The sequence below is a fragment of the Lagenorhynchus albirostris genome, chromosome 1 (assembly GCF_949774975.1).
Source record: "Lagenorhynchus albirostris chromosome 1, mLagAlb1.1, whole genome shotgun sequence".
Classification (NCBI taxonomy): Eukaryota; Metazoa; Chordata; class Mammalia; order Artiodactyla; family Delphinidae; genus Lagenorhynchus; species Lagenorhynchus albirostris.
This window is the reverse complement of record NC_083095.1, coordinates 94,023,388-94,051,126: the sequence shown is the minus strand read 5'-3', so window position 1 is coordinate 94,051,126 and position 27,739 is coordinate 94,023,388. Positions and strand designations below refer to the sequence as shown.

At 40.8% G+C, this 27,739-nt stretch overlaps 1 protein-coding gene across 1 annotated transcript; it reads left to right on the top strand.

The window, feature by feature from the left end:
* Positions 1 to 206: 206 nt before the first annotated feature.
* Positions 207 to 27,739, top strand: LOC132531413 (aromatase-like). Its single transcript, XM_060169153.1, has 9 exons — positions 207 to 351; positions 2,357 to 2,507; positions 8,262 to 8,416; positions 10,623 to 10,799; positions 13,750 to 13,864; positions 17,512 to 17,626; positions 18,063 to 18,225; positions 26,028 to 26,269; positions 27,491 to 27,739. The coding sequence occupies exons 1-9, from the start codon at positions 207 to 209 to the stop codon at positions 27,737 to 27,739; spliced, it is 1,512 nt and encodes a 503-aa protein (XP_060025136.1).

The following is a 27,739-nucleotide window of genomic DNA, read 5'->3' as shown; positions in this document are numbered from 1 at the left end:
TGGCCTTGCTTGTTTTGACTTGTAACTACAAATTTGTCTTGTCTAAATGTCCAATCATATTATAAAACAAAGCACCCATCTCTACAGTACAGCATCCTCTGAAGCAACAGGAGTCCTAGATGTACCTTTGGGGATTCTCTAATTTTTCTGCCACTCTGATTTCCACAGGACTTTAAATTGCTTCCCTTGAGATCAAGCAACACAAGATGGTTTTGGAAGTGCTGAACTCAGTGCATTATAACATCATCAGCATGGTGACTGAAGTTGTGCCTGTTGCCAGCATTGCAATCCTGCTGCTCACTGGCTTTCTTCTCTTGGTTTGGAATTATAAAAACACATCCTCAATACCAGGTAACACAGTCATTTAGTTCTGTATCTAAGGAGAGTGTTTCCTTGGGCTTTTCGTCCATGAAAGTAAAGGAAATTTGCAAAACAGCGAAGAGTAAACCTGAGGAGATGGCTGAAGCCCAAGGCATATTAGCAAATGAATTCAGGTGAACATTTTTCTACCAATTATCTGCATATATTAAATGAAAGCATTAAAAAAATCTTAGATAATCCCTTCCAGTCTGCATTTTGTTTCGGTAAAATAGACTTGGCAAAAGTATCCTTTAAAGTAAATTTAAGATGCGGTGGAACAAGGTAATATTCCAGGTTTTGGATTTTTTTAATTTAAATTCACTCCAATTTTGCTCTAAAGGTGAAAATGTCTCTGGAATGCTTTCTGTACTCCTTTCTGTCTCCCTCCCACTTTACCTCATCCATGTCCTCTGCCCTCTCCCTTTCTTGAACCTATTCCTTCTCTTTACCCCATTCTTTATTTTTTTTTTATTTTTGGGCATGGTGGTGATGTTGGTGCCACCACAAGGGGTAGATGGGACCTGGACAGTGGATGAAAAATGGGGATCACTATAGTTCCCTTGAAAATCTAAAAAAAATCTTCCACAAGCTCTGTGGATCAATCAAAAGTAGAGTATAATATAATTATCCAGATAATCCCAGTAGAAACAACACCACTCTACACTATCAGATTAACTCAGAACTCCCAGAAATATCAGACGGCTTTGTAGTTTCTTGGAAAATTCCTCACGGCAGGCATGTGTTCCCAGTCCCATAAAAAATTCTGTAAGTCAATCATCTACATATAATGTTATTAGAACAATCCTAAGATTAAGACCCCTTGACCCCAAGACTCCCAAACTTGTTTTGCTTATATAGACATTAACAAAGACTTTCCACTAAGGGCAAAAAGAATACCCTGATAATCTTTTCCACATTAACCCAGCTACTTCAAAGTTAAGGAATAAACCTTGTTTGCCAGATTTGGGTTTAAACATCCAATTTAAATGATTCACCCAAAAACTTAGATTATCTAAATTATCAGCACTGTACTGTCTCAGATAGTTGTGTGAGTTTTGGCTGAACGACTATTTCACTGACAGAATGGAATTAAAGGAGTAAGATACAGAAATGTTATAACTTTACAATAAAGCTCGTAAAACCATTCCAACAAGCTTTTGACGAACTTTTCACCACCACCACTAAAATCAAGCTACCAAGTTTGTTCTCTGATACAAGCAACAGCAACTCCCCTGGCTGCTCACCAGATTCACACTCCTCACAATTCTGTCATTGCCTACATCAGCAAGGGTGTAAGAGCCACGGCTCTTCACTAAAACCACATCACTAGACTCAGACTCTGGTCTAGACACAGATCAGACACACTGCCTCATTCCTCAGTGCTTAGCTTTATTTTGTCTAATGAGATTTAGCTTAAGATTCTCTTCTTAAACCAAATCCTTTTTGAAGGAAATAAAAAAGAAATGCATGCTTTTTGTTGGGACATTGTCTTTGCAGGCCATGTTTCTCACAGTTAAAAAGATGACACCCAAACCACAGACTAATTCAAACCCACCCATTCCATTGACTGGTGCTTTCAAACCCAAAGTTTTCAGACAAAACTACGCAGCCAGACAGACCTGTCAGCTTGTCACTTGTCCTGGTTTTCATGCCTGTTACAAGAGGGACTGATTGACTTGTATTTGAAACTCATTGACACCATTTAACACAGCAAGAATAGAGTAGACACCTATTTCAGTCCGTTCAGACCGAAATGCTTGAGACCAAATGGAACTGGAGTGGTGTAGACTCTGGACTACTTTTTACTCATGGAGCTGTGAAGAGCATCATGTTAACTTGTGTTGTTGTTTTAATCATTTTGTGTGTGTGATTCACCTATATACATCAGAAGATATAAAAGGACATCCAGATCAAAAGAACAAGAATAGCAGTTAATTTAAAGCAATCGCTCTTTTTGGTGTTGCAGAAATACTGACTGATCTGATGACTTTCCTAGGTCCTGGCTACTTTCTGGGAATTGGACCCCTCATTTCCTACTGCAGGTTCCTCTGGATGGGGAATGGCAGTGCCTGCAATTACTACAACAAGACGTATGGTGAATTCGTGAGAGTCTGGATATATGGAGAGGAAACCCTCATTATTAGCAAGTAAGTCTGTTAATAATCGGGGACATATTTAAAAATCAAGGCTGGAATTTTCATATTAAAAACTAAACAAACTTATTTCGATATCTTGATGTCTGTTGCTAAAGATGTGTTTTTACTACTTTTTAAATGAAGGATGATGCCTGCAGCTCAGGATCTAGGACAGTGCTTCTCACCCTGGCTGCATATTAAAGTAACCCAAGGAGCTGTTCAAAACCCCAATGCCCAGGCCACAAACCCAACTTTTACAGTCTCCTGGGAAGGAGGGACCTGGGCATCCGTAGTGTTTAGAGGCCCCCAAATGATTCCAACGTGCTACAGAGCTTGAGGAGGAAAAAAGGTAAGAAGCTTCCAGAGTAGAGGGCCTTTCCCTGGGGAAACACCTAAGCAGGTTGGAGGAGTTCTGTCTAATTTTCTTACCCTTAAGTGTAGTTCAGGTGCTGGGAGTGCAAGACTAGATATGAAGGGAAGAATGAAGCACATGAGAAAGGACCAGAGGACCAGGACAGAAATTGCTCTTAGACACTAGGTACTTAGATCACCAGATAAATTCCCAGGAACCCTGACCAGTTGCTGAAATAGGATCCTCCTTACAGTGCAGGTAGCATCTGGCAACTGCTGTCTTAATTAGGAAAGTGACCTTAGTGACCCTGACAGGGTCAGGTGCTGATTCATGCTGAGAACATGACAAAACTCACTCTGCCCTTCCCCCAGCTTTCCCAGTTCTTTCCCCTTCCTGTCCTCACAGGCTTTTCTCTGGTTGGAGTCTCTGTGTTCTCCTTAATTGCCTCCCAGCCGCTCAATTTTCTTAAGGGATGAGCTCCCCGCAGGAATAGGACATGTTTGTCCCCATCTTCCCTTGCCTGCTCTTCAGGTCCTTCCAGAACTACCCATACCTCTTAAAAAGACCCCACTGGATGTCAGAAAGCTCTTTCTTTTTCTTTGAATAATATGCCAGGTATTTTCTCTTCTGAAAATTTTGACGTCTGTAGTTATTACACCTGTGTAGAGATTATGGGCCAACTTTTCCAAGCAGCTTAGTTCTGAAGTGGGGGGCTGCAGAACTTTGGAGCACGATGGGGTGGGAGTCAGGCACCAGTGCTGCCACGATTCTGCCTGAGCAACTGGGGGCTATGGGGAGAGATCCATCTGATCACCTGTAGATAAAGTATGCATGATTCCCCAGGCAGAGATGCGCTAAATTATTGAGGTTCTACAGAAGTTATGCATGACACTGTATGTCATGTGTATATGTTAGTGTTTGCCATGAATATCAAAAATAGAATGTGAATAGCATCCATAAAGAGGAACTGGCATTTAACATGATAATTAGGATGATATTTGGCCATATGTTAGCAATTAACATAACAGTTAAGGTTATAGAATTTGTATACCTGTTTTAGTCATTTCCGAATTTATAGGAAATTCATTCTTTTATTCTGTAAATGTACATTTATTTATTAGAATTTATACTAAGCACTGGATGACCCTAAACTATCATAGAAATTATTGGCTCTCCATTCATTCATTAAATAAATATTTATTGAGAACTTATTATGTACAACAGGTATCATGAACAAATCACTCCCAAATCCCTACCCTTGTAGAGGAATATATTGTTGCAGTATTAATATACCAACAATAAAAGGCTAAAACATAGTATTATCAGTAGGATGAACAACTGTCTTGGTTTATTTGGAACCAGAGGATTTCCCACGTTGTGGGATTTTTAAGCTGGGAAACCCAGGATGGTTGTCCACACCATTATCAGGTAGATATGGGCTATATGGAAGATGAGGTGGGTGGAGCAACTTCGGGATGGGGAGAAATCAGGATTCCATTTCAGATATTTTGACTTGACTTGCCTAGTACTGCTGAATAGGATATTAAGAAGGAAGTTCTAACCATTCAGACCTTCGACTGTAGTCAGAAGCTAGCAAAGGAAGCTGAGAAGGACAACCACACAGAGAAGGAAAAACCAAGAGAGTGTGGAGGTCTGAAAGCCAGGAGAGAATGCCTGTCAGGGAGGATGGAATTGTCAACTCTCCAGATAGTGCCACATGACTGGACGGAGATGTGAGCATTGCATTTAGCACCAGGGAGGTCATGGGTGACCTTGACAAGGGCAGTTTCTATGCAGTGCTGGGAGCAAAAGTCTGACCACTGTAGAGAATGGGGAGAGAAGAATTGGAGGCAGCAGGTACAGACACTCTTTTGCCATAAAGGAGGCAGAGAAATGAAAGGGATGTTTGGTCCAAGGAGCTTTTATTTGTTAAGATACAAGATATTAACCATGTGTGTTTTGATGGGAATGATGAGTTACAGACGAAAGTGTTGATGCAGCAGACAGGAGGAGTGTGCCAGGTGAGATGACAAGGGGGTCCAGGTAACAAGTGGATGTGGCCTTGAAAAGGGACACGCAAGTTCATCCACAGTAACAGGAGGGAAGGCTGAATATATGGGCACTGATCCTGGTGGTTGGACTTGCAGAGGTTCCAGTTGCTTCTGTTTTCTCAATAAAATAGGAAATGAAGTCTGTAGTTGAAATAAAGGTGAGAAGTACAACACTGGGGGACAGAGGAGACAGGATATAACAGTCATCCAGGAAAGTGAGAGAGTGACTGGACTTGGGAAATGTAGTAGAATTGCCAGCTGCACTAAGGGCTCACTTGAATTTAACTGAGACCTGCCAGTGTTTGTGTGTGTGTGTGTGTGTGTGTGTGTGTGTGTCCATGTGCGTGTATGGTTTTTTCCCTGGCCCCATTCAACTGCCAGGTGCAAGCACAGAGTAAGCTAAACTGAGAGCTGGATTTAGCCAGGGTTGAGGTTTTACCAGGCAACTAGGACAAAGTAAGCAGAGGGTCAAGGGACTTGAGGATGCATGGAAGGGAGAGACTCTAATGATCGACAAGAAAATATTTTTCCAACTTTCTAGTATGAAAAGTTCAAATGAACAGGAAAGTTAGAAGAGCAGTCCTCCGCCCTTTTTCCCCATGACCTTGACCTTCTGAAGAGACCACATCAGTTGTCTTACAGGACGTCCCACATTCCAAATCTCTCTCAGTATCTCATTATGGTGTCATTGAACATATTCTTCTATTCCCGGTATTGCTTATAAACTGAACACTAGGTCTATAGGCTCTATTCGATTCAGGTTAATTGTTGCGTAATAATACGTTCCTGTTAGTCCTAGGCACTTCACATTGCATCACATCAAGAGACCAGGGAAGGTGTTCCCATACTAGAGATACTAAATTTGGTCAGCTTAGGGTGGTTACAGTCAGAACTCTCTGTTACAAAGATTCTTTTTCTCTTGCAGTGACCTCAGTATCAAACCTGGGTAAGGATATTAGAGGGCAAAGGACAGGGAAAATGTGGTAGGATTGATGGAGTATAAGTCACAGGCACAGAACAGGTCTACACAAGGCATGTGTTTTTAAATGTTTGGTATCAAATATTCCATTGATTGTCTCCCCCCTATTTCTAGTACTTATCAATCTTGAACCTGACCACAGGTGTGTGAGTTCTTTAAACTCAGAACGGGAGGGTGGCTTTTTCTTTACCACCTAAGGACTTACTTCCTGGCTACTTTTCATTTTGAAGAGACGTTAGGTTTGCCATCTTTGGGGATGTCTTTTGACTTCAGTCATGTTTCAAGAAGAATAATTACCCCAGGGATCAGGCATCTTACACTACCCACTGTTCCTTCTGAGGTTGGGGACTCACACTGTCTCTCCTCAGTGGTAAGAAGTCCTCACTCTCCCAGCCAGTCAGTCAGTCAGTCAGTCAGTCAATGTAACATCTCCCTCACCTGGTGTTACAGGCCGGCCCGCATTGTGGGAAGATCTCTAATGTTCTCCTGAATATCAGGGGAGCTCTGGGCTGGCAACCCTAGTTCATCACCAACCTTCCCTTCTTCATTTTCCTGATTTACTCCAGTTAGATAAAGCCAGCCTACTTTTGATAAGTGACCTTATTTTAAACTGCTCATCCTTGGTGACACTTTGCTTGCTGTGTGTATCACTTCTGTCTTCCCTACTTTGTTTTTTGCCAAGTCAGAGCCTCTGTCTCAGGATAACTGAGATGTTGGCGCCCCCTAAAGGACAACTGACTTAATCGTTCGCTCTTTATTTGGGTTGAAGTTTTTAATTGACCAGTAATTCCTCAAAACATATGGACAGACCAACGTATTTTATGATATACTCAAAAGCTCTACAGGTCAGAGCAGAAAAATAGTATTCTGTTTGTCAACTAATCACTTAAAATTTGTAGATCTGAGTTTGTGAGTAAAGAGTATACAAATTACTTGCTGCTTTGATTACAGAGTGATTTAGGGGACGGTACGAATAGCTAGAATTCTGAAGTCTATTAGTTAATAAGAATTTCAGTCCCTTCTATAGCATGATGTCATATACAGGACAAAATTTTATCTATGTATCAGTCAAATTAATTCCCTGGAATACAAACTGAAGTATCTGGATTTGCGTATTGAAAATACAATAGAAGACATAAAGCCACCCCATCTTTTATCCTGAAGAGACTAACTATCCATTTATCCTTTATGCTCTCAAATGTTAAATTATTTAAATGATCAATTTATACTTCCAATGCCATAGCCTAATTTATAATCAATCTTATTGAAACATCTTCTCAACAAAGTGAGTCTCTCTGCAGAAGAATTCTGTACCACTGTCCTAAGAAGACAATATTCTCCTCACACACGGAGGCCCCATGACGTCTTCAGCTAGGATTTTACAACATGTTATAATGCTCATTGCCTTATCGTGCCCCAATTAGAGTAGGATTTGGGGCAGGAAGCAAGACCTGAAGGAGGACATGGGTGGGGAGGGGCTGCCTGCTCCTTCCTAGTTGCTCTGAAGACCCAGCTCAGGCCTTAAGAGCCAGGCCTGGGGGTGGGAATAGAGGGCAGAGCAGTGGAAGAGGAACCAGGAAGTTCAAGGAAGCCTGGGTTCCTGGCAAGGTCCCAGGGTTGCCACAGCAAGGGCTATCTAATGGCTCAGCGTGTCCTATGTCCTGGGAGAACTCTGTGACCCTGGAGACCTTGATGAATCATGATGGACGCAGAGCCCCAAGACAGCTGCTGTCACCACCACAGAGAGCCTTCCAGGCCAGCCCAGCCAGCCAAGCCCAGGGCCAGAGGTGCCCAGGAGATGTCCTTCAGTCCTATAATGATACTCCCCTGGAGGGGCCAGGCCTGATTAGGGCCTCTGGGGGACGGGTGGTACAAGGCAGAACTGCTGCTTCCAAACTAAAGAGATAAGACTTCAGGTATTCCAGCAACTTCCGATTATGAGGCTCACTTCTGCATGGGGAGCACTGTCTGGAGAGGGACTGCTTGGAGGCTGGAGGCTCTCAGGAATATGGTGGTGTGGAGGGTTCAGTTTCTTACAGCCTTGTAGCTCTGACAACAGTAATGGGGAGTATTTTAGTGACTTGGAGTTAGATAAGGGGAAATAACGAATAACTCTGTGTGTGTGTGTGTATGTGTGTGTGTGTGTGTGCGTGTGTGTGTTGATCTTTAGTGATGCTCAAACAGAGAGCTAGCAGTAGAAATGTTTCAACTGGAGAAGGAAGTTCTTGTGCTAACACAAGTGCTTATTTAATCTGAATACTAGAAATTATGCATTGCATTTAGATCAACAGGCATTTGGTATGAGAGCCACCTGGTAGGCAAACTCATCACACTGAGTTCTCCTGACCCTCAACAAGTAACTCCAAGGTTTGCTTTCTCTGCAGGTCCTCAAGCGTGTTCCACGTAATGAAGCACAGTCACTACACATCCCGATTCGGCAGCAAACTTGGGTTGCAGTGCATTGGCATGCATGAGAAAGGCGTCATATTTAACAATAATCCAGTCCTCTGGAAAGCTGTTAGAACTTACTTTATGAAAGGTATTCAGATGTCTGGCTACATTCTGCTCTTTTGTCTATGAATATGCCTTCTTGAAATCATTTTTAACTTCTGCTGCTTCACAGTTTTGAAACAGTAAGAGCTAACATTCATTATACATGTACTATGTAGTAGGCACTGTTTAAGCCCTTGATAACTTTAATCCCACAGCAACCCCATGTGTTAAATACCCTTATCACCTCCATTTTACAGCTGAGAAAACTGAGGCATAAAGAGTTTAAATAGCTTGCCCAAGTTTCCACCAACAGCAAATGGTAGCACAGGATACAATTCCAGAGCCTACATATTCACCCAACACAAACTCTGTCCTTCTTGTTGACCCACAAACAATTTCATGAATGTGAAGGAGAATTGGCACCCTATATACTTAAGATCACTTCAGTTAAGAACTTAGTATGTCAGCCATATAGTTGATTTAGCATAACCAACATGTTTGCTGAATCACTGGCTGACATCCCAGATATCTTAAAATAGCAATTTGCAAATAAATTACAGAATTTTAGAACTGAGAAGAGTTGTATATGTCATTCCATCCAGACTCTGAGTTTTATACTTAAGGAGTACATTTCTAGAGAGCTTGTGATTTTTCCTCCAGGCAACATAGCCAGGTATGGAGGAGCAGAGACTGGATTACAAACCTCCTTATCTAGTGGTTTCCCCCTTTACTATATATGCTGCTGGAATGGAAGCCTTTGGCTTCAAACTATACATTCATTACCTTACAGTTTTATGGGTCAAAAGTCTGACATGGGTCTCACGGGGCTAAAATCAAGGCACTGGCAAGGCTGTGTTCCTTTCTGGAGCCTCTAGGGAAAAAGTGTTTCCTTGCCTTTTCCAGGTTCTAAAGGCTCCCCATTCCTTTTATACATTTGAAATGTGGTTTATACATTTGAAATGTGGTTTCAAGCTCTTGAACGTAGAGGCAAATCATACATCAGTCTGGGAGTGATAAACAAAGCCAACCCTTCCATGCAAAGGACTGATTCATTGAGGAATCATTTATCTCACTTGTGATTGTGACAGTCACCCAGGAAACAGCATCCTGGCCTTTCATACCTCCAGGTCCCTCCTAAAGTCAGAACGTATGCTGCCAACCCAAACTTCCTTTTTACACATGGGTGGAAATGCTTAGACTCTAGGGCCACTCACCAGGTTTCCTTTCTTATTTGCAAAGTGTGCCTTCAGGGGCTTCTGCAGCACAGCTGATTTGCTTTGTTTGCGGGCTCTGACTTTAACAGCAAGTCTGAATAAAAAAGACGTAAAAAAGAGAGATTACTCCTAAAGAAAGCTTAGAGCAACCTTGAACAAACAGAGAAAGGAGGACTTTAAGAGTTAAACTCATGTTAGACCACCTACCATTAGGACCACTAGATGCTCAGATGGTCAGGAGCCAAGAAAGAGAGAGATCAGAGCCAGTTCACTCTACCTGGTTTCATTCATTCATTCATCTATTCATTCATTCATTCCTCCTTTTGACAAATATGTATCAAGGGCCACCCTGTACTATGGACTTGAAGTACAATGCTAATAGGTTATCACTGTCCCCAGTGTTCCCAGTCCTGTGAAGAAGACTGTTCAACCAACAAAGTTTTGTTTTGTTGTTATGACATTGATTGAGTACAATTAATCTGGATGTAGTTTGAAGAGAAACCAAAATTAAGGATACATTTGGTAGTTTATAAGACTAGGACTTTACACATATGAACTACAATTAAACAGGAAGCACCTTAGATCTAAAAAGTAAGATCCAATTTGAATACTTCTGTAGCAATATTCTGCCACTCATTGAAACATAAAATATCACCCAAGTGAAATCCAAACCTTCTTTAGAGAGAAATGTACATAATATAGAAAATTACTGATTTGTAATTTATGATCACAAATACTAAATGTTTCATTTGCAATCTCACAAATGATTTGTCATAGGTAGAATAAAAGTTTAATTGTGAATCATTTGTTTTAAAAAGATTTGTCATTCATTCATTCATTCATTTTTAATCATAAAAGTGATACTTTCTAGTAGACAATTAGTAGAATATAGAAAAATGAAAAGAATATGAAAATTTCCACCCATTTACTGAATAAAAATTTGTCGTCAGTTAAGCTCCAAACATAAAAAGCCAAAATTGCCTGATAGTTTGTGTGCCCTGGAGTTGGAGGCGGCTCACTGTGACGTGTACCCTTCAGCTTTGTCTGGCTCCGGCCTGGTGCACACGGTGACCGTCTGTGCTGATTCCATCACCAAGCATCTGGACAGGCTGGAGGAGGTCCGCAACGAGTCGGGCTATGTGGATGTGTTGACCCTCGTGCGGTGCATCATGCTGGACACCTCTAACAAGCTCTTCCTGGGGATCCCCTTGAACGGTACTGAAATTTTCACTTTTTTAAAAAATATATTTATTTACTTTTTTTTTTTTTTTTTTGGCTGTGTTGGGTCTTCGTTGCTGTGCGCGGGCTTCCTCTAGCCGTGGCAAGCAGGGGCCACTCTTCATTGTGGTGTATGGGCTTCCCATTGCTGTGGCCTCTCCTGCTGCAGAGCACGGACCCCAGGCACGGAAGCCTCAGCAGCCGTGGCAGGCGGCCTTCAGCAGTTGTGGCCCGTGGAGTCCAGAGCGCAGGCTCAGCAGCTGCAGTGCACCGGCCCAGCCGCTCCGCGGCATGTGGGATCCTCCCGGACCAGGGCTCAAACCCGCATCCCCTGCACCGGCAGGTGGACTCCCAACCATTGCGCCACCAGGGAAGCCCTGAAATTTTCATTCTTATGACTTGACATTCAGCCCTGTATTAAACAGGGCATGAGAAGAAGGATAACGGACTCAAGCAAAGATATGTTCTTTTGCATACTGCTCTTCTTTAAACCCTTCTAAGTATTCCCAAATATTTTTCCTGGTATGTCTGCCTTGTTCACTTATAAGGTCATAAATATCCACAGAAGGGGCCATCTTCTATTTCTTTTGTATCTCTCTTCATTGCTCTAGAAAATAGGATTCTACCCACAGCTGAAACTTAACAGATGTGATCATTTGATTTGGTCATAAATATATCCTACCACCAAACCTATGTATTTAACCATTACCAACCATTCTTTTGGGCATGATATAGACATATATATGTGTATATATGTATGTATAGTTATATATATACACACACAAACACATAGACACATTCCATATATCTACACACACACATAAATGTACATACACACCTCTCCCTCAAAGCCACTAAGTATGAAAATTTTGATTCTATATGATGATAAGGGTACTGAGGCTGCTGGAAATGATGATGATAACATAAATTTAGTATCTACTATGTGCCAAGCAGTATAAAAACTTGCTTCACATAAACTTTGTCACTTAGCATTTATAACAATCCTTGCAAGATGTCTCACTCAAGAAACTGCTTTCCTCACTATATTACAGAATCAAATATTAAACACATACATGCAACTCTACCGCCAACAAAAGAACAAACATTAATCATGTGGATTCATTCCATTCTGCTGCTGTCAGCTTAATGTAATTTCTCCTGACTTGATTTCTAGCAATGCTCATTGATTCATACATTCATTCAACTAATATTTATTGATTGCCTATTTTATGCCAGACTTAGGTTCTGGGGATAGACCAGTTGGACAAGACGAAGTCCTTGCCTTCAAAGAGTTTACATCCTAGTGGGTATATGGACAGTAAACAACTAACTATCTAGTAATATATTAGGCTATAATAAGTGCCTTAAAAAAAACAGGGCTTCCCGGGTGGCGCAGTAGTTGAGAGTCCGCCTGCTGATGCAGGGGACACGGGTTTGTGCCCCGGTCCGGGAGGATCCCACATGCCACGGAGTGGCTGGGCCCGTGAGCCATGGCCACTGAGCCTGCGCGTCCGGAGCCTGTGCTCCGCAATGGCAGAGGCCACAGCAGTGAGAGGCCCGCATACCTCAAAAAAAAAAAGTAGAGCAAAGGGCTAGAAAGTGAAGGGGGAGGTCAGTGGGAGGCTGAAGCTCTTGTGGAGAGAAAGGGTGGTCAGGAAGGCCTCTGTGGAGAGGATGTCTGAAAATAGCCCAGATGAAGTGTGACGATGAGCCATGTGCAGATCTGAAGGAAGAACATCACAGGCACAAGAACAAGGCACGAGTTTCACACTTGTCCAAACCGGCTGAGCTATCACACCTGCTCCCTGATTGACCACATTTGGACAAGCAGACAAGCGATAAGCCCTCCCTTTCTCCGCTCCACTCTCCTCGCCTCATCTCCCCGGCTCTTTAATGATTCCTTACCAGAGTCATAGGAACCCCATCTGATTGACATTAGGATGGGAGCCCCATTCACTCTGAAAGTCACAGCCTCTTGCCTTATCCCCTTTCACACAGGGACTCTGAAAGTCCTGTTTGCCTGTTCCATGTACATCTCTCCTAAGATATGACAGGTACCTATTTTAGAAGTCCCTGCTCTTTGGTTCCCCACTAGCCTTGACTCTTAGGAGGGATCAAGTAAAGGGAATTGTACAGCTCTCTGTTAACTTATGGATGCAGACTGCGGTCTAAGAACCTTCATAACCCATACAGACTTATGTGTATGTCCCTCTGCTCACCGGGTCCTTGTTAAACTCTCATTTGGCCTGAGGGACTCAGTGCACCAAAGAGGAAAGGACATGGCCCTGAGGTCAGACAGAATCGAGCTCCAGCCTAGGGACTTCCTGCCACTGGCTGTATGACGTTGGGCAAGCTTCTTCATTTCTATGAACTGCAGTTTCTGCATCTTCATGTCTCTTCCCTTCTCTTGTGTGTAATTTGAAAAAAGCAGGGGTTTTCTTTTCTCTAGTATTCAATTTAATTCAAGAACATCCGTTAAGATCTGACTGTGCACAAGACTCAGGACAAGGCACTGAAGATTCCAAGATGAATTCTACACTCTGGACTGAAATATAAACAGAGTGGGGAGGCTTTTTGCCTTTCCAGGCACCAGAATTGAGGCCATAACAGCATTAATTACTTCTCATTTCAAACGGTCAGGTAAACAGAAGGGAGTTGGAGGCTCAGCCATGGAGAAGCGTGTGAGATTCTAGGCTGTGTCTCTAGCACAAACTTGAAAACTGGCAAATCTCTGGTTAACGTGGCCAGTTTAGATGCCAAGCAGAATAAATTAGTGTTGATTTGTTTAGTGGCATTCCCCTGGCTGAAACACCCAGTGAAGGTGGAACCTTGACCTGCTTAGAGTCCCAGATGGTAGGAAAGTCTACAGGGGATCTTCTCTGAGCAGTGTACCATTCTTGGGCTCACATTTTTGCTCATCTGTTCTGATCTTTTTCTGTTTTTCCAGAAAGGGCCATCGTGGTTAAAATCCAGGGTTATTTTGATGCATGGCAAGCTCTCCTTCTCAAACCAGACATCTTCTTTAAGATTTCTTGGCTACGCAGAAAGTATGAAAAGTCTGTGTAAGTAACATATTTTGGAATATTTATTGCTGAGATTGGATTGATCTGTGTTGTGTCTTAGTTATTGCTGGCCTCTTCGGCAAGCTTTCTCCTCTCCAGACCGCAAGGGAGCTGTTAAGTTGCCGGTGAAACACTTCTTACAGCAATTTGGCAGCATGTGGCCAGACCACAGAGGAAAGGAAGACTTTGGCCCAGGGCAGTTTTCCCCTAGGAGGCTGAGAGCTCCATCTCTGGAACTAGGACACTGCTGTGTATTTTGAGTTGAGAGAAGGGTTGGCTGAACCTATCCTTATCATTAGTCAAAATTCTCTTTGCATGTCTGGAAAAATGGAAACATAAATCATTTTATTGTTGTGTTGCTTCTGAATGAATTTAACTTAATTCAATTTGTCAGAATTGACAGTAGTTGCAAGAGAATTTTTTCATGATGAACTTTTTTAAGACGTGTTGTTTGTTTAGTTATGCATCTTATATCTTGGGGGATCCTAAAACTGTCATTAAATGGCTTTGCTTTGGTGTCAGACTAGTCTAGCAGAAGACTAGACAAATGCCCAATGACCTACTGGATAATCAATGGTTTTCAGAGTGTAAGTAGCCAGCCAGTATACATGCCACCTCTAACCACCAGTGGAAAGCACAGGGGATCTAAAGGTAGACAGACCTGGTTTGTATCCTATCTCTACCACTTAGTAACCAAATGTCCTTGGGAAGTTCTTCAAAGTAAAATATAACATACCCTCCGTGGTGGCAATACAGGTTAATGAGATCCTCTATGAAGGGCAATCAGCACAAAGCATGACACATAGTAGGCAATAAACATGTTAGTTTTCCCCATCCCTCTGTTCATATCTTTCCCAGATGTCCCTGACTATCTTAAATTCTCCATCTCTACAATTTCCCAAAGTTGTTTGAAGAGCTAACTTCATCCTGTTTGCGTGTTTTGAAATTCAGTAGTATTAGTCTCCAGGTAGTCAGCTTGATGTTGCTTTATGTATTTCAAGCGGATGATGAGTATTAGGTGGATGATTTGGACACCTGGTCCTTTAAACATTTCTCTTTGTTTCTACCGGAGTTTATTGTGACTTGAATCGGTAAGATAAATGGTTCATCTCTTCACTGCTGTCAGAATTTGTGGTCGTCTCAAGAGTCTTATTGGTCCGCAGTTAAACTTGGTCATTAGTTTAGCTTCACTATGGTCAGCAGGCCCATAGAAACTTACTGCATGAGACTGTATAACAGTTTCTCTTTGGTTTCTTTAAAATTATCTCAACAACATTCCCTCTCTATATAAATTTGCCAATGGTTAGTTCACTATGTACTATCTCCTCTGATCTAGAGCAGTAAAAACCTAAAGAAATCTTTTAATCTCCTTCCCCTGCATTCCATTGCAATAATGCTGATACTTTTTTTGAGGCATAATTGACATATAACATTATGTTAGTTTCAGGTGTACAGCCTGATTCAATATTTGAATATATTGAGAAATGTTCATCACAATTAATCTAGTTAACATCTTTTACCATACATAGTTACAAAACTTTTTCCTTGTGACGAGAACTTTTAAGATCTACTCTCTTAGCAACTTTTAAATATGCAATACTGTATATTAACTGTAGACATCATGCTGTACATTACATCCCCGTGATTTATTGATCATATAACTGGAAGGAAGTTTGTACCTTTGACCCCCTTCACACATTTCACACCCAACCTACCCCCAGCACTCATGGCAATCACCAATCTCTTCCTGTAAAACTGAGGTTGGGATTTCTCCTTTTGTTATTGTTTTTTTAAGATCCCACAAATAAGAGAGATCATATAGAATTTGTCTTTCATACCAATATTTTAAAAAATATATTTATGTAAAGGTTTCTGGGACATCTACTTCCATCCCTATTTATTCAATTTTATATTTTTCCCTCTTTGAATTCCCAATATTAGCACAGTACTGTTTTCTACTTTTTGTTTTGTCAAATGTAGGTTTTTCAGTCTCAGAATACATTAAATAAGTGTTTGTGGCCTGGACTAGGAACATAGCCACCATTATTTTCGTACAAACAGAGGAATTCTTGCAATATAATTTGTAAGTCAGAGACTTCTTATTTCCTGTAAACTGACATTTAACTCAATTCTCCTAGTTTTTAATGACATACAAATTCAAATACATACATTTAAGCAGAAGCAAATTTTAACCTGAATAGGAGGAATCCCAGTGGATATTCACAGGCCCCTGATTCTGGCCCAGGGAGGAAGGAGATGCTTAGAAGTGGATGCAGCTCCATCAAGAAATTCTCTAGGAATTCAAAGTCTAGGGGCATTTCAACACATCCCAGGCCATTTGGGAGCCACTGCTTAGGTAGGAATGCTATGAGCATTCTAGCCCACTATTGAATAAATGTAGGAGATACTCAACAAATATTTGCTGAACAAATGGATGGGTAGGTAAATGAATAAACGTGAATATATCCCTGCTGTATGTCTGGAATGGTGAGTGTGTGTGTGTGTTTGTGCGCGCGCCTATAAAGCATACTTACAGAGATAAACAATAGTAGGCATCCTTATTTAGAATGACACAATGAAAATACTACCCTGAAGAATATCTCTCAGAATGTTTAAACATCTTCCTTGAGATGCCCCCCCAAAAAACTTTTGAAGATAGGAGGTATCTTAAAGAATCCTCTGTTACTTTTCCTGTTGAACTGAAGTAAACATAGAGGCTATTTAGGTCAACAGAGTATTTAAGCGTGTAGGCAACTGTGTCAACAAGAATTTGAAAGAAAGATTTACTGTACATTTAACATAATACAGAATACTGTTCCCTGAGATTGGGGAACAATACAATTATATGTGAATGCATACACTTAAAGACAAAGTCAAAGATAACAGAATTGAGATCTCAAGGTGGCCTTATTGTTCATCTAGCCTGATCCCTTCACTTTAAAAGAGACATAAGACTCAGAGACTTAAACTAGGTTACGTGGAACGACAACAACCTGGACCAGAACCTGACCCTTTGTCGAAGGTGTTTTTCCCTCCTGCACACTGTCAAAAGGCATATGTATATTGATGCAGACAGTCATTCGTTCAACAAATATTTACTTAGTGTTACTATGAGGCAGAAACTGCAAGGTATGAGATAAATATCAGGAAAAATACTTCCTGCCTGTGTAGAAGAGGAACCTCAAACTCAATTGTCTTCGAGACTATGCAGATAAAAGTGGGCTGGGTGGATGTAAGACACAGGAAATGGAGGTGCCCGTGGGAGACTGGAGAGTGCATGCTCCCACTAAAGGCATTCACTGGCTTTGGTTTTTGATGTTTAACTTAAGCACTGTGCTGGCCCAATCAAATAGCAGAAAACATAATTGGATTTAGCCATTTGGTACCAGTTTTCATCCCTTAACTACAGTTACAGCCTTGATTTTGCTACCACTGCCGAGATACATGGGCTAACTCTGGTTCCTTAACATGATATAATATGTAATTTAAGAATATTTGTGAAGAATTAAGTATAAATTCAGTTATTCATGAGCACTAATGGCTTCCACTAAAGCAGATCATTTTACTTTTAAACATGGCAAACAAATCCATTTATCTAGATGTCATATCTGTGTACAAGTAGATAATATTTACACTGTTTTTTCCAGCGAGGAGCTGAAAGAAGAAATGGAAATTCTGGTAGAAAAAAAAAGACGCAGGATTTTCATAGCAGAGAAACTGGAAGACTCAATGGATTTCACCACTGAGTTGATTTTGGCTGAGGTACAGACCTGAACTGACCCTAATTCCCACACAACATACGTGTATGACTGTATCAGTGTCTAAAAATTCTCTCCTGTTAACTGTTGCATGTTTCTGCTTTGACTATATGCTCCAGTATTTCTATAATGCCCAATCCAATAGCCCCCTATTAGACAGTCAGGTAAGATTGAACTTTAAGACTGAAACTTCTGTGTTTCTGCACAATAAAAATAGGAAAACTGGGGAATCCAAAGACACTGAACACATAGATATTGCGTTAAGTTCTTCAGCTTTGAGATGAAGATTGTTAATGCAAATGTCCATCATCAGACACAGAGACACATAATTTCTATGATTTCATTTTGTTGAGGTTATTAATCCTTGAGCGCCACCTCCCCTCCTGTTCTGAACCATTCATTCACGTTGCCAATGTTTCTCCCCGCTTTCAATTGTTCAGAAACGTGGTGACCTGACAAGAGAGAATGTGAACCAGTGCGTATTGGAAATGCTGATTGCAGCACCAGACACCATGTCCGTCTCTGTGTTTTTCATGCTGTTTCTCATTGCAAAGCACCCCCTAGTTGAAGAGGCAATAATGAAGGAAATCCAGACTGTTGTTGGTAAGAATTTATCAAGCAAATAATAGAGATTAGAAAACAATTCCTTCTGAATATCAGCTTCTAGGTCCTAAGAATCTTATGTCAAAATCTTTATTAGAATCCACCCAGAGAACAACAGAGCAAGTCAATGTGTCGTATTTTCATTATGCCAAACAGGTTTCTGTGTTTTTCTAATATAAAAAAAAATACACGCTGGCTGGAAAAAAATCCAAATAAGAGAGAGATGTATAAAGCAGAAAGTATTATTTCCTGATCCCTTCCACTCTCCTTCCCATTCCCCAGGGGGAATCACTGTTAATTTTTTTTTTTTTTTTTTTTTTTTTTGCTGTACGCGGGCCTCTCACTGTTGTGGCCTCTCCCATTGCAGAGCACAGGCTCTGGACGCACAGGCTCAGCGGCCATGGCTCACGGACCCAGCCGCTCCGCAGCATGTGGGATCCTCCCGGACCGGGGCACGAACCCATGTCCCCCGCATCGGCAGGTGGACCCTCAACCACTGCGCCACCAGGGAAGCCCCACTGTTAATATTTTGATGTGTATTCTTCAAGGTCTTTTTTGATGGGCACATAAACACATATATGCGGTTCTATTTGTCTGTGTGTAAAAAAACATGGGATCATCCACAAGGATTTGCTACCTTATCAGTGACAAAAGGCTTTTGACGGTCCACCCAGGGAAATGGCTATCATTTTCTGCAGTGTTTCTGGGTTTCAAGCAGCCCATTCTTCCAGGTGGTGGCAGAGGGAGGAGGTAAGGGTGATGATAGCAGAGGCAGGGGAGCGATCAGTTTCCCTCCCCCACCCTCTCCTCCTCCTCTGCAGGAGAGCCTCCAGGTCCCTGCTCAGCTCTTCCCCACTCTGTCCCCTCCCTGCTCTGCCATTGCTTCAGCATCACTCTGCCACTGCTTTGGATATCCCCACCCTTCCCTGGAGACACTGCCACGTTCAGAAGAAGTCAGAACTGCTTTCTGGAGAAAACAGAATGCCTTATTTGGAGTGTGCTTCACATAAGTAATCTCTTTAGGAACACATTTCAGACATATGCGAAGAGGTATCAGTAATGATATAGATTTTTCTTTCTTGACTTTACAGGTCTCTGTGAAACAACCTATTTTGTTGTTAAAAGGCACCATGTATTTTTTAAACTTTTTATCTTATTTATCTTTAAAACCATTTGAGTGCTGCTTGAAACAGATGACAAGGGGAAATTTCATACACGGATTAAATATGTGAAAGGGTTCTGCAGACGCGTTGCCATAGGAGGGCCACTGCCTGCGAAGGTAGATAGCAAGGAGCCAGAATGACATCCGGGTTTCAAATTCTGGAATGTTTTCTCAAGCACCCTTTTCAGGTTATGGGTCCTGTGCCAGGTGCAAGGGCACCGCGGTGAACAAGCCAGTGCCATCCCTGCAGTCCTGGGCTCTCAGTCTCGTGAGAAAAAGAGAATTCAAGAAACAAGCTCAGTGGAGTGAGAGAGAGTCACAGAATGATGGGGGTACAGGCAACACAGGGGAAACTGCTCTTGAGATCATAAACCTTTAATACAATTTCCTTGAGACATGAAAAGTTCTTGTGCCCCTTGATATCCCCCTGACACGACAGTCCTCTTGAAAGATAAAACTGGGACAACCACTAGTACATGTATACTTGTTCCCCCTAGACCCACAGGACTGGTAATTACTTCTAAAAGTATGCCTTTTGTTACCTTCTCCATCATCTGCCCTCTAACTCCCCACCACAGATAAATACACCCATTAGACTCTTGCTGTGTTCGAAAAGCAGTATGTGAGGGGCTGTGTTGTTAAAGTTCTCTAACCAAGTGAGACCACTCCTGAATAACCTAACTGTACAGGAGACAGAGCTGCCTCAGGACCCTGGGTTGACTTTCATTCTGCAAAAACAGTAGCCCATTTCAGGATGCTTTGAAGTTTTGCCAATTCTGAGAGTAATCCAAGCCTCTCTGACCAGTGTCGAGCCAAGCTGAGACATGGAGGTGTCCATCAATCCCCAGCTCACCTGGAGCTGATGAGGCACCCCATTTGTTGTGGTGGAGAGAGGGCGTTCTTGCCACTTTACCACCCAGGTTGTCCTTGATGAGATGAGGAGGACAGACTAACAGTGATATTTTTCTCTTTTTTAAAAAATTTTCTTTACTTTTTTATACAGAAGGTTTTTATTAGTCATCCATTTCATACACATCAGTGTACACATGTCAATCCCAATCTCCCAATCCATCACACCACGACCCGCACCCCCCACTGCTTTCCCCGCTTGGTGTCCATACGTTTCTTCTCTACATCTGCGTCTCAATTTCTGCCCTACAAACCAGTTCATCTGTAGCATTTTTCTAGGTTCCAAATATATGTGTTAATATACGACATTGGTTTTTCTCTTTTTGACTTACTTCACTCTGTATGACAGTCTCTAGATCCATCCACATCTCTACAAATGACCCAATTTCGTTCCTTTTCATGGCTGAGATATATTCCATTGTATATATGTACCACATCTTCTTTATCCATTCGTCTGTCGATGGGCATTTAGGTTGCTTCCATGACCTGGCTATTGTAAACAGTGCTGCAATGAACTTTGGGGTGCATGTGCCTATTTGAATTATGGTTTTCTCTGGGTATATGCCCAGTAGTGGGATTGCTGGGTCATATGGTAATTCTGCTTATAGTTTTTTAAGGAACCTCCATACTGTTCTCCATAGTGGCTGTATCAATTTACATTCCCACCAACAGTGCAAGAGGGTTCCATTTTCTCCAAACTCTCTCCAGCATTTGATGTTTGCAGATTCTCTGCTGATGCCCATTCTAACTGGTGTGAGGTGATACCTCATTGTAGTTTTGATTTGCATTTCTCTAATAATTAGTGATGTTGAGCAGCTTTTCATGTGCTTCTTAGCTATCTGTATGTCTTCTTTGGAGAAATGTCTGTTTAGGTCTTCTGCCCATTTTTGGATTCGGTTCTTTGTTTTTTTTTAATATTGAGCTGCATCAACTGTTTATATATTTTGGAGATTAATCCTTTGTCCGTTGATTCATTTGCAAATATTTTCTCCCATTCTGAGGGTTGCCTTTTTGTCTTGTTTACGGCTTCCTTTGCTGTGCAAAAGCTTTTAAGTTTCATTAGGTCCCATTTGTTTATTTCTGTTTTTATTTCCATTACCCAAGGAGGTGAATCAAAAAAGATCTTGCTGTGATTTATGTCAAACAGTGTTCTTCCTATGTTTTCCTCTAGGAGTTTTATAATGTCCGGTCTTACATTTAGGTCTTTAATATATTTTGAGTTTATTTTTTTGTATGGTGTTAAGGATTGTTCTAATTTCATTCATTTACATGTAGCTGTCCAGTTGTCCCAGCACCACTTATTGAAGAGACTGTCTTTTCTCCATTGTATATCCTTTCTCCTTTGTCATAGATTAGTTGACCATAGGTGCGTGGGTTTATCTCTGGGCTTTCTATCTTCTTCCACTGATCTATGTTTCAGTTTCTGTGCCAGTACCATATTGTCTTGATTACTATAGCTGTGTAGTATAGTCTGAAGTCAGGGAGTCTGATTCCTCCAGCTCCATTTTTTTCCTTCAAGACTGCTTTGGCTATTCAGGGTCTTCTGTGTCTCGATACAGATTTTAAGATTTTTTTTGTTCTAGTTCTGTAAAAAATGCCATTGGTAATTTGAGAGGGATTGCATTGAATCTGTAGATTGCTTTCGGTAGTACAGTCATTTTCACAACATTGATTCTTCAAATCCAAGAACATGGTATATCTCTCCATCTGTCGGTATCATCTTTAATTTCTTTCATCCGTGTCTTATAGTTATCTGCATACAGGTCTTTTGTCTCCCTAGATACGTTTATTCCTAGGTATTTTATTCCTTTTGTTGCAATGGTAACTGGGAGTGTTTCCTTAATTTTTCTTTCAGATTTTTCAACATTAGTGTATAGGAATGCAAGAGATTTCTGCGCACTAATTTTGTATCCTCCAACTTTACCAAATTCATTGATTACCTCTAGTAGTTCTCTGCTGGCATCTTTAGGATTCTCTATATATAGTATCATATCATCTGCAAACAGTGACAGTTTTACTTCTTCTTTTCCAATTTGTATTCCTTTCACTTCTTTTTCTTCTCTGATTGAAATGGCTAGGACTTCCAAAACTATGTTGAATACTAGTGGTGAGAGTGGACATCCTTGTCTTGTTTCTTATCTTAGAAGAAATGCTTTCAGTTTTTCACCATTGAGAATGATGTTTGCTGTGGGTTTGTCATATATTGTCTTTATTATGTTGAGGTAGGTGCCCTCTATGCCCACTTTCTGGAGAGTTTTTATCATAAATGCTGTTGAATTTTGTCCAAAGCTTTTTCTGCATCTATTGAGATGATCATATGGCTTTTATTCTTCAATTTGTTAATATGCTGTATCACATTGATTGATTTGAGTATACTGAAGAATCCTTGCATCCCTGGGATAAATCCCACTTGATCATGGTGTATGATCCTTTTAATGTGCTGCTGGATTCTGTTTGCTAGTATTTTCTTGAGGATTTTTGCATGTATATTCATCAGTGATATTGGTCTATAATTTTTTTGTAGTATCTTTGTCTGGTTTTGGTATCAGGGTGATGGTGCCCTCATAGAATGGGTTTGGGAGTGTTCCTTCCTCTGCAATTTTTTGGAAGAGTTTGAGAAGGATGAGTGTTAGCTCTTCTCTAAATGTTTGATAGAATTCATCTGTGAAGCCATCTGGTCCTGGACTTTTGTTTGTTGGAAGATTTTTAATCACAGTTTCAATTTCATTACTTGTGATTGGTCTGTTCATATTTTCTATTGCTTCCTTGTCCAGTCTTGGAAGGTTATACCTTTCTAAGCATTTGTCCATTTCTTCCAGGTTGTCCATTTTATTGGCATAGAGTTGCTTGTAGTAGTCTCTTAGGATGCTTTGTATTTCTGCGGTGTCTGTTTTAACTTCTCCGTTTTCATTTCTAATTTCATTGATTTGAGTTCTCTCCCTCCTTTTCTTGATGAGTCTGGCTAATGGTTTATCAATTTTGTTTATCCTCTCAAGGAACCAGCTTTTAGTTTTATTCATCTTTGCTATTGTTTTCTTTGTTTCTATTTCACTTATTTCTGCTTTGATCTTTATGATTTCTTTCCTTCTGATAACTTTGGGTTTTGTTTGTTCTTCTTTCTCTAGTTCCTTTAGCTGTAAGGTTAGATTGTTTACTTGAGATTTTTCTTGTTTCTTGACGTAGGTTTATATTGCTATAAACTTTCCTCTAAAACTGCTTTGCTGCATCCCATAGGTTTTGGATCATCCTGTTTTCATTTTCATTTGTCTCTAGGTATTTTTTGATTTCCTGTTTGATTTCTTCAGTGATCTCTTGGTTATTTAGTAATGTACTGTTTAGCCTCCATGTGTTTCTGTTTTTTATCTTTTTTTCCCTGTAATTGATTTCTAATCACATAGCGTTGTGGTCAGAAAAGATGCTCGGTATGATTTCAATTTTCTTAAATTTGCTGAGGCTTGATTTGTGACCCAAGATGTGACCTATCCTGGAGAATGTTCTGTGTGCACTTGAGGAGAAAGTGTAATCTGCTGTTTTTGGATGGAATGTCCTATAAATATCAATTAAATCTATCTGGTCTATTACGTCAATTAACACTTGTGTTTCCTTATTAATTTTTTGTCTGGATGATCTGTCCATTGGTGTAAGTGAGGTGTTAAAGTCCCCCACTCTTATTGTGTTAATGTCGATTTCCTATTTTATAGCTGTTAGCAGTTGCCTTATGTATTGAGGTGCTCCTATGTTGGGTGCATACATATTTATAATTGTTATACTTTCTTCTTGGATTGTTTCCTAGATCATTATGTAGTGTCCTTCCTTGTCTCTTGTAACATTCTTTATTTTAAAGTGTATTTTATCTGATATGAGTATTGCTCCTGCAGCTTTATTTCATTTCCATTTGCATGGAATATCTTTTTCCATCCCCTCACTTTCAGTCTGACTGTGTCCCTAGGTCTGAAATGGGACTTTTTAGACAGCACATATATACGGCTTGCTTTTCTATCCATTCAGCAACCCTGTTTGGTTCGGGTGGAGCATTTAATCCATTCACGTTTAAGGTAATTATTGATATGTATGTTCCTATGACTATTTTCTTAATTGTTTTGGGTTTGTTTTTGTACGTTTTTCTTCTCTTGTGTTTCCCACTTAGAGAAGTTCCTTTAGCATTTGTTCTAGAGCTGGTTTGGTGATGCTCAATTCTCTTAGCTTTTGTTTGCCTGTGAAGCTTTTGATTTCTCCATCGAATCTGAATGAGATCCTTTGTGGGTCGAGTAATCTTGATTGTAGGTTCTTCCCTCTCATCACTTTAAGTATATCATGCCACTCCCTTCTGGCTTGTAAAGTTTCTGCTGAGAAATCAGCTGTTAACCTTATGGGGGTTCCCTTGTATGTTATTTGTCAATTTTCCCTTGCTGCTTTCAATAATTTTTCTTTGTCTTTAATTTTTGCCAATTTGATTACTATGTGTCTTGGCGTGTTTCTCCTTGGGTTTATCCTGTATGGGACTCTATGCACTTCCTGGACGTGGGCTGCTATTTCCTTTCCCATGTTAGGGAAGTTTTCGACTATAACCTCTTCAAATATTTTCTCGGGTCCTTTCTCTCTCTCTTCTCCTTCTGAGACCCCTATAATGCGAATGTTGTTGTGTTTAATGTTGTCCCAGAGGTCTCTTAGGCTGTCTTCATTTCTTTTCATTCATTTTCTTTATTCTGTTCCGCAGCAGTGAATTCCACCATTTTGTCTTCCAGGTCACTTATCCGTTCTTCTGCCTCAGTTATTCTGCTATTGATTCCTTCTAGTGTACTTTTCATTTCAGTTATTGTATTGTTCATCTCTGTTTGTTTGTTCTTTAATTCTTCTAGATCTTTGTTAAACATTTCTTGCATCTTCTTGATCTTTGCCTCCATTCTTTTTCCAAGGTCCTGGATCATCTTCACTATCATTATTCTGAATTCTTTTTCTGGAAGGTTGACTATCTCCACTTCATTTAGTTGCTTTTCTGGGGTTTTACCTTGCTCCTTCATCTGGTACATAGCCCTCTGCCTTTTCATCTTGTCTATCTTTCTGTTAATGTGGTTTTTGTTCCACAGGCTGCAGGATTGTAGGTCTTCTTGCTTCTGCTGTCTGCCCTGTGGTGGATGAGGCTATCTAAGAGGCTTGTGCAAGTTTCCTGATGGGAGAGACTGGTGGTGGGTAGCTATCAGTGATATTTTCTGACAGATGACTGCATTGGATACCAGAAGAGAAAATTTCTGTGAACATCATTAATCTCACCATCTCACTTGACTAGAGGAGGAATGAACGTCTTCTAGAATTTAGAGTAGGGGACAAAACTCAAGAACCACACAGGTGGCAATAAATGTTTGAAGCAGATTAGGTCGGTCTACATGATGCTGCAGAGAGGAAGTTCCTCTAAAGGGCTCATCAGCCACCCACCCTCAGCTAACTATTGTCATGTGGGGATGTGAGTCCAATGTAACCTGTTTTTTAATTTCTATACAAATCCAGACATTTGTATGAAATCTCTCAGATGTTAAGATAATTGACTTCAAACCTGAATTTTCATAAGACACTCTGTGGACCAAACATAAAATATTTTACAATTATATATATAAATTTTTTCAACCAAGACCGAACTGACCTATAACTATACTGATCTGAAACTATGAGTTTTATGCCCATCACATGTTGAAACTAACATGACCTACTTTGTCCTTTTTATCTGATCCCACAGCTGAAAGAGACATAAGGATTGATGATATGCAAAAACTAAAAGTGGTAGAAAACTTTATTTATGAGAGCATGCGGTACCAGCCTGTTGTGGACCTGGTCATGCGCAAAGCCTTAGAGGATGATGTCATCGATGGCTACCCAGTGAAAAAGGGGACTAACATTATCCTGAATATTGGAAGAATGCATAGACTCGAGTTTTTCCCCAAGCCCAATGAATTTACTCTTGAAAACTTTGCCAAGAATGTAAGAGCCCTTCCTTAAAACTGTGTGTGCCACTCTTGAAAATGTCAACTCTTAAGTCCTCTCTGTTTCTGTGTTTGTACCATGTATATTTCATTCTATTTACTCATTCTCTTCACACCTCACCAGGAAAACACATTTCTCCTAGCTTGGAACATGGCTACCATGTCTGTCCTCAAGGCAAGGAGGCTGGCTCTCCAGCTCTCAGAAATGTCTTCATGGAGGTACACAATAGGTCAAAAGGTGAATAATTCAGGCCCTTAATTTGCTTAAAATGAGGCAAATTTTCTTTAACCAACCCATTTAAACTTAACTTTTCCATTTAAACTTATCACCTTGTCACCATGTAGATTCAGCCGTAGCATCATCTAAGTCAAGGAAATCCACTTCTGCTTCAGATGGATATCAAGTGAGAAGAAAAGATTTGGTTTTGGCAGTGGGCCTTTGGTTTCTCAAATGGCCCCACAAGCACTAGGCCTCATTCTATATACGACTTTGTAATTACAAGAGCCTCAGCTTCTTCTTTTTCTGTAACTGAGGTGTACTGGAGATTCTGCCTCCATTATGTCAATTCTAGGCAATGACTTTTTTAACCTGAATTATCCTGATAGTTCCCTCTGTGTCCCCTTTTTCCATTTGCATATGGAAATATGATCTTAGTTAAACCAGTTGTCTAATTCATTCCATTTCTAGATAAGCAACCCACGCCATGTTGGCAATTGGTCAAAAATAACTTACTGAGCGTGTATTAAGTGCCAGGCACTATGTGAGTCCAAATGGGGACAAGACAGGCAGAGGTGTCCCATTAAATATTTGTATAACTAAATATATTTAGATCCTTGGCACTAATAGACAGGGAATCCACACCTTTGCCTAAATTTGTCCTTGTCATCATGTTATATGCCCTGGCACAAAAACAATCTTTGCCTCAATGACTGGCAGAACAGCAGTAAAGCCATGGTCTTCCCACAGAGCTAGCTGAGTATTTACATGAAAAGCAAAACAGGGGATTGTTTGAAGTTGTGTCCGTAACACAAAGGGTGAATCAAACTGGAGGGAGAAAGAGGCTTATCTGAGTTACAGTCATTCCTCTCCGTGAAGGAGCAGTATGGCCAAGTCGCCGAAACCGAGCATTCTGACTCACAGTGTTTTCAGGGTGAATCAAACAGATATGCATGACTCTAGCCTTTACTTCTCGGGCTAACTGTCTGATCATTTTCCTAGGTTCCTTACAGGTACTTTCAGCCATTTGGCTTTGGGCCCCGGGCCTGTGCGGGAAAATACATTGCCATGGTGATGATGAAGGTCATCCTGGTCACACTTCTGAGACGCTTCCACGTGCAGACATTGCAAGGTCAATGTGTTGAAAAGATGCAGAAGAAAAATGACTTATCTTTGCAACCAGATGAGACCAGCGACCTGCTAGGAATGATTTTCATCCCAAGAAATTCAGACAAGTGCCTCGACCACTAA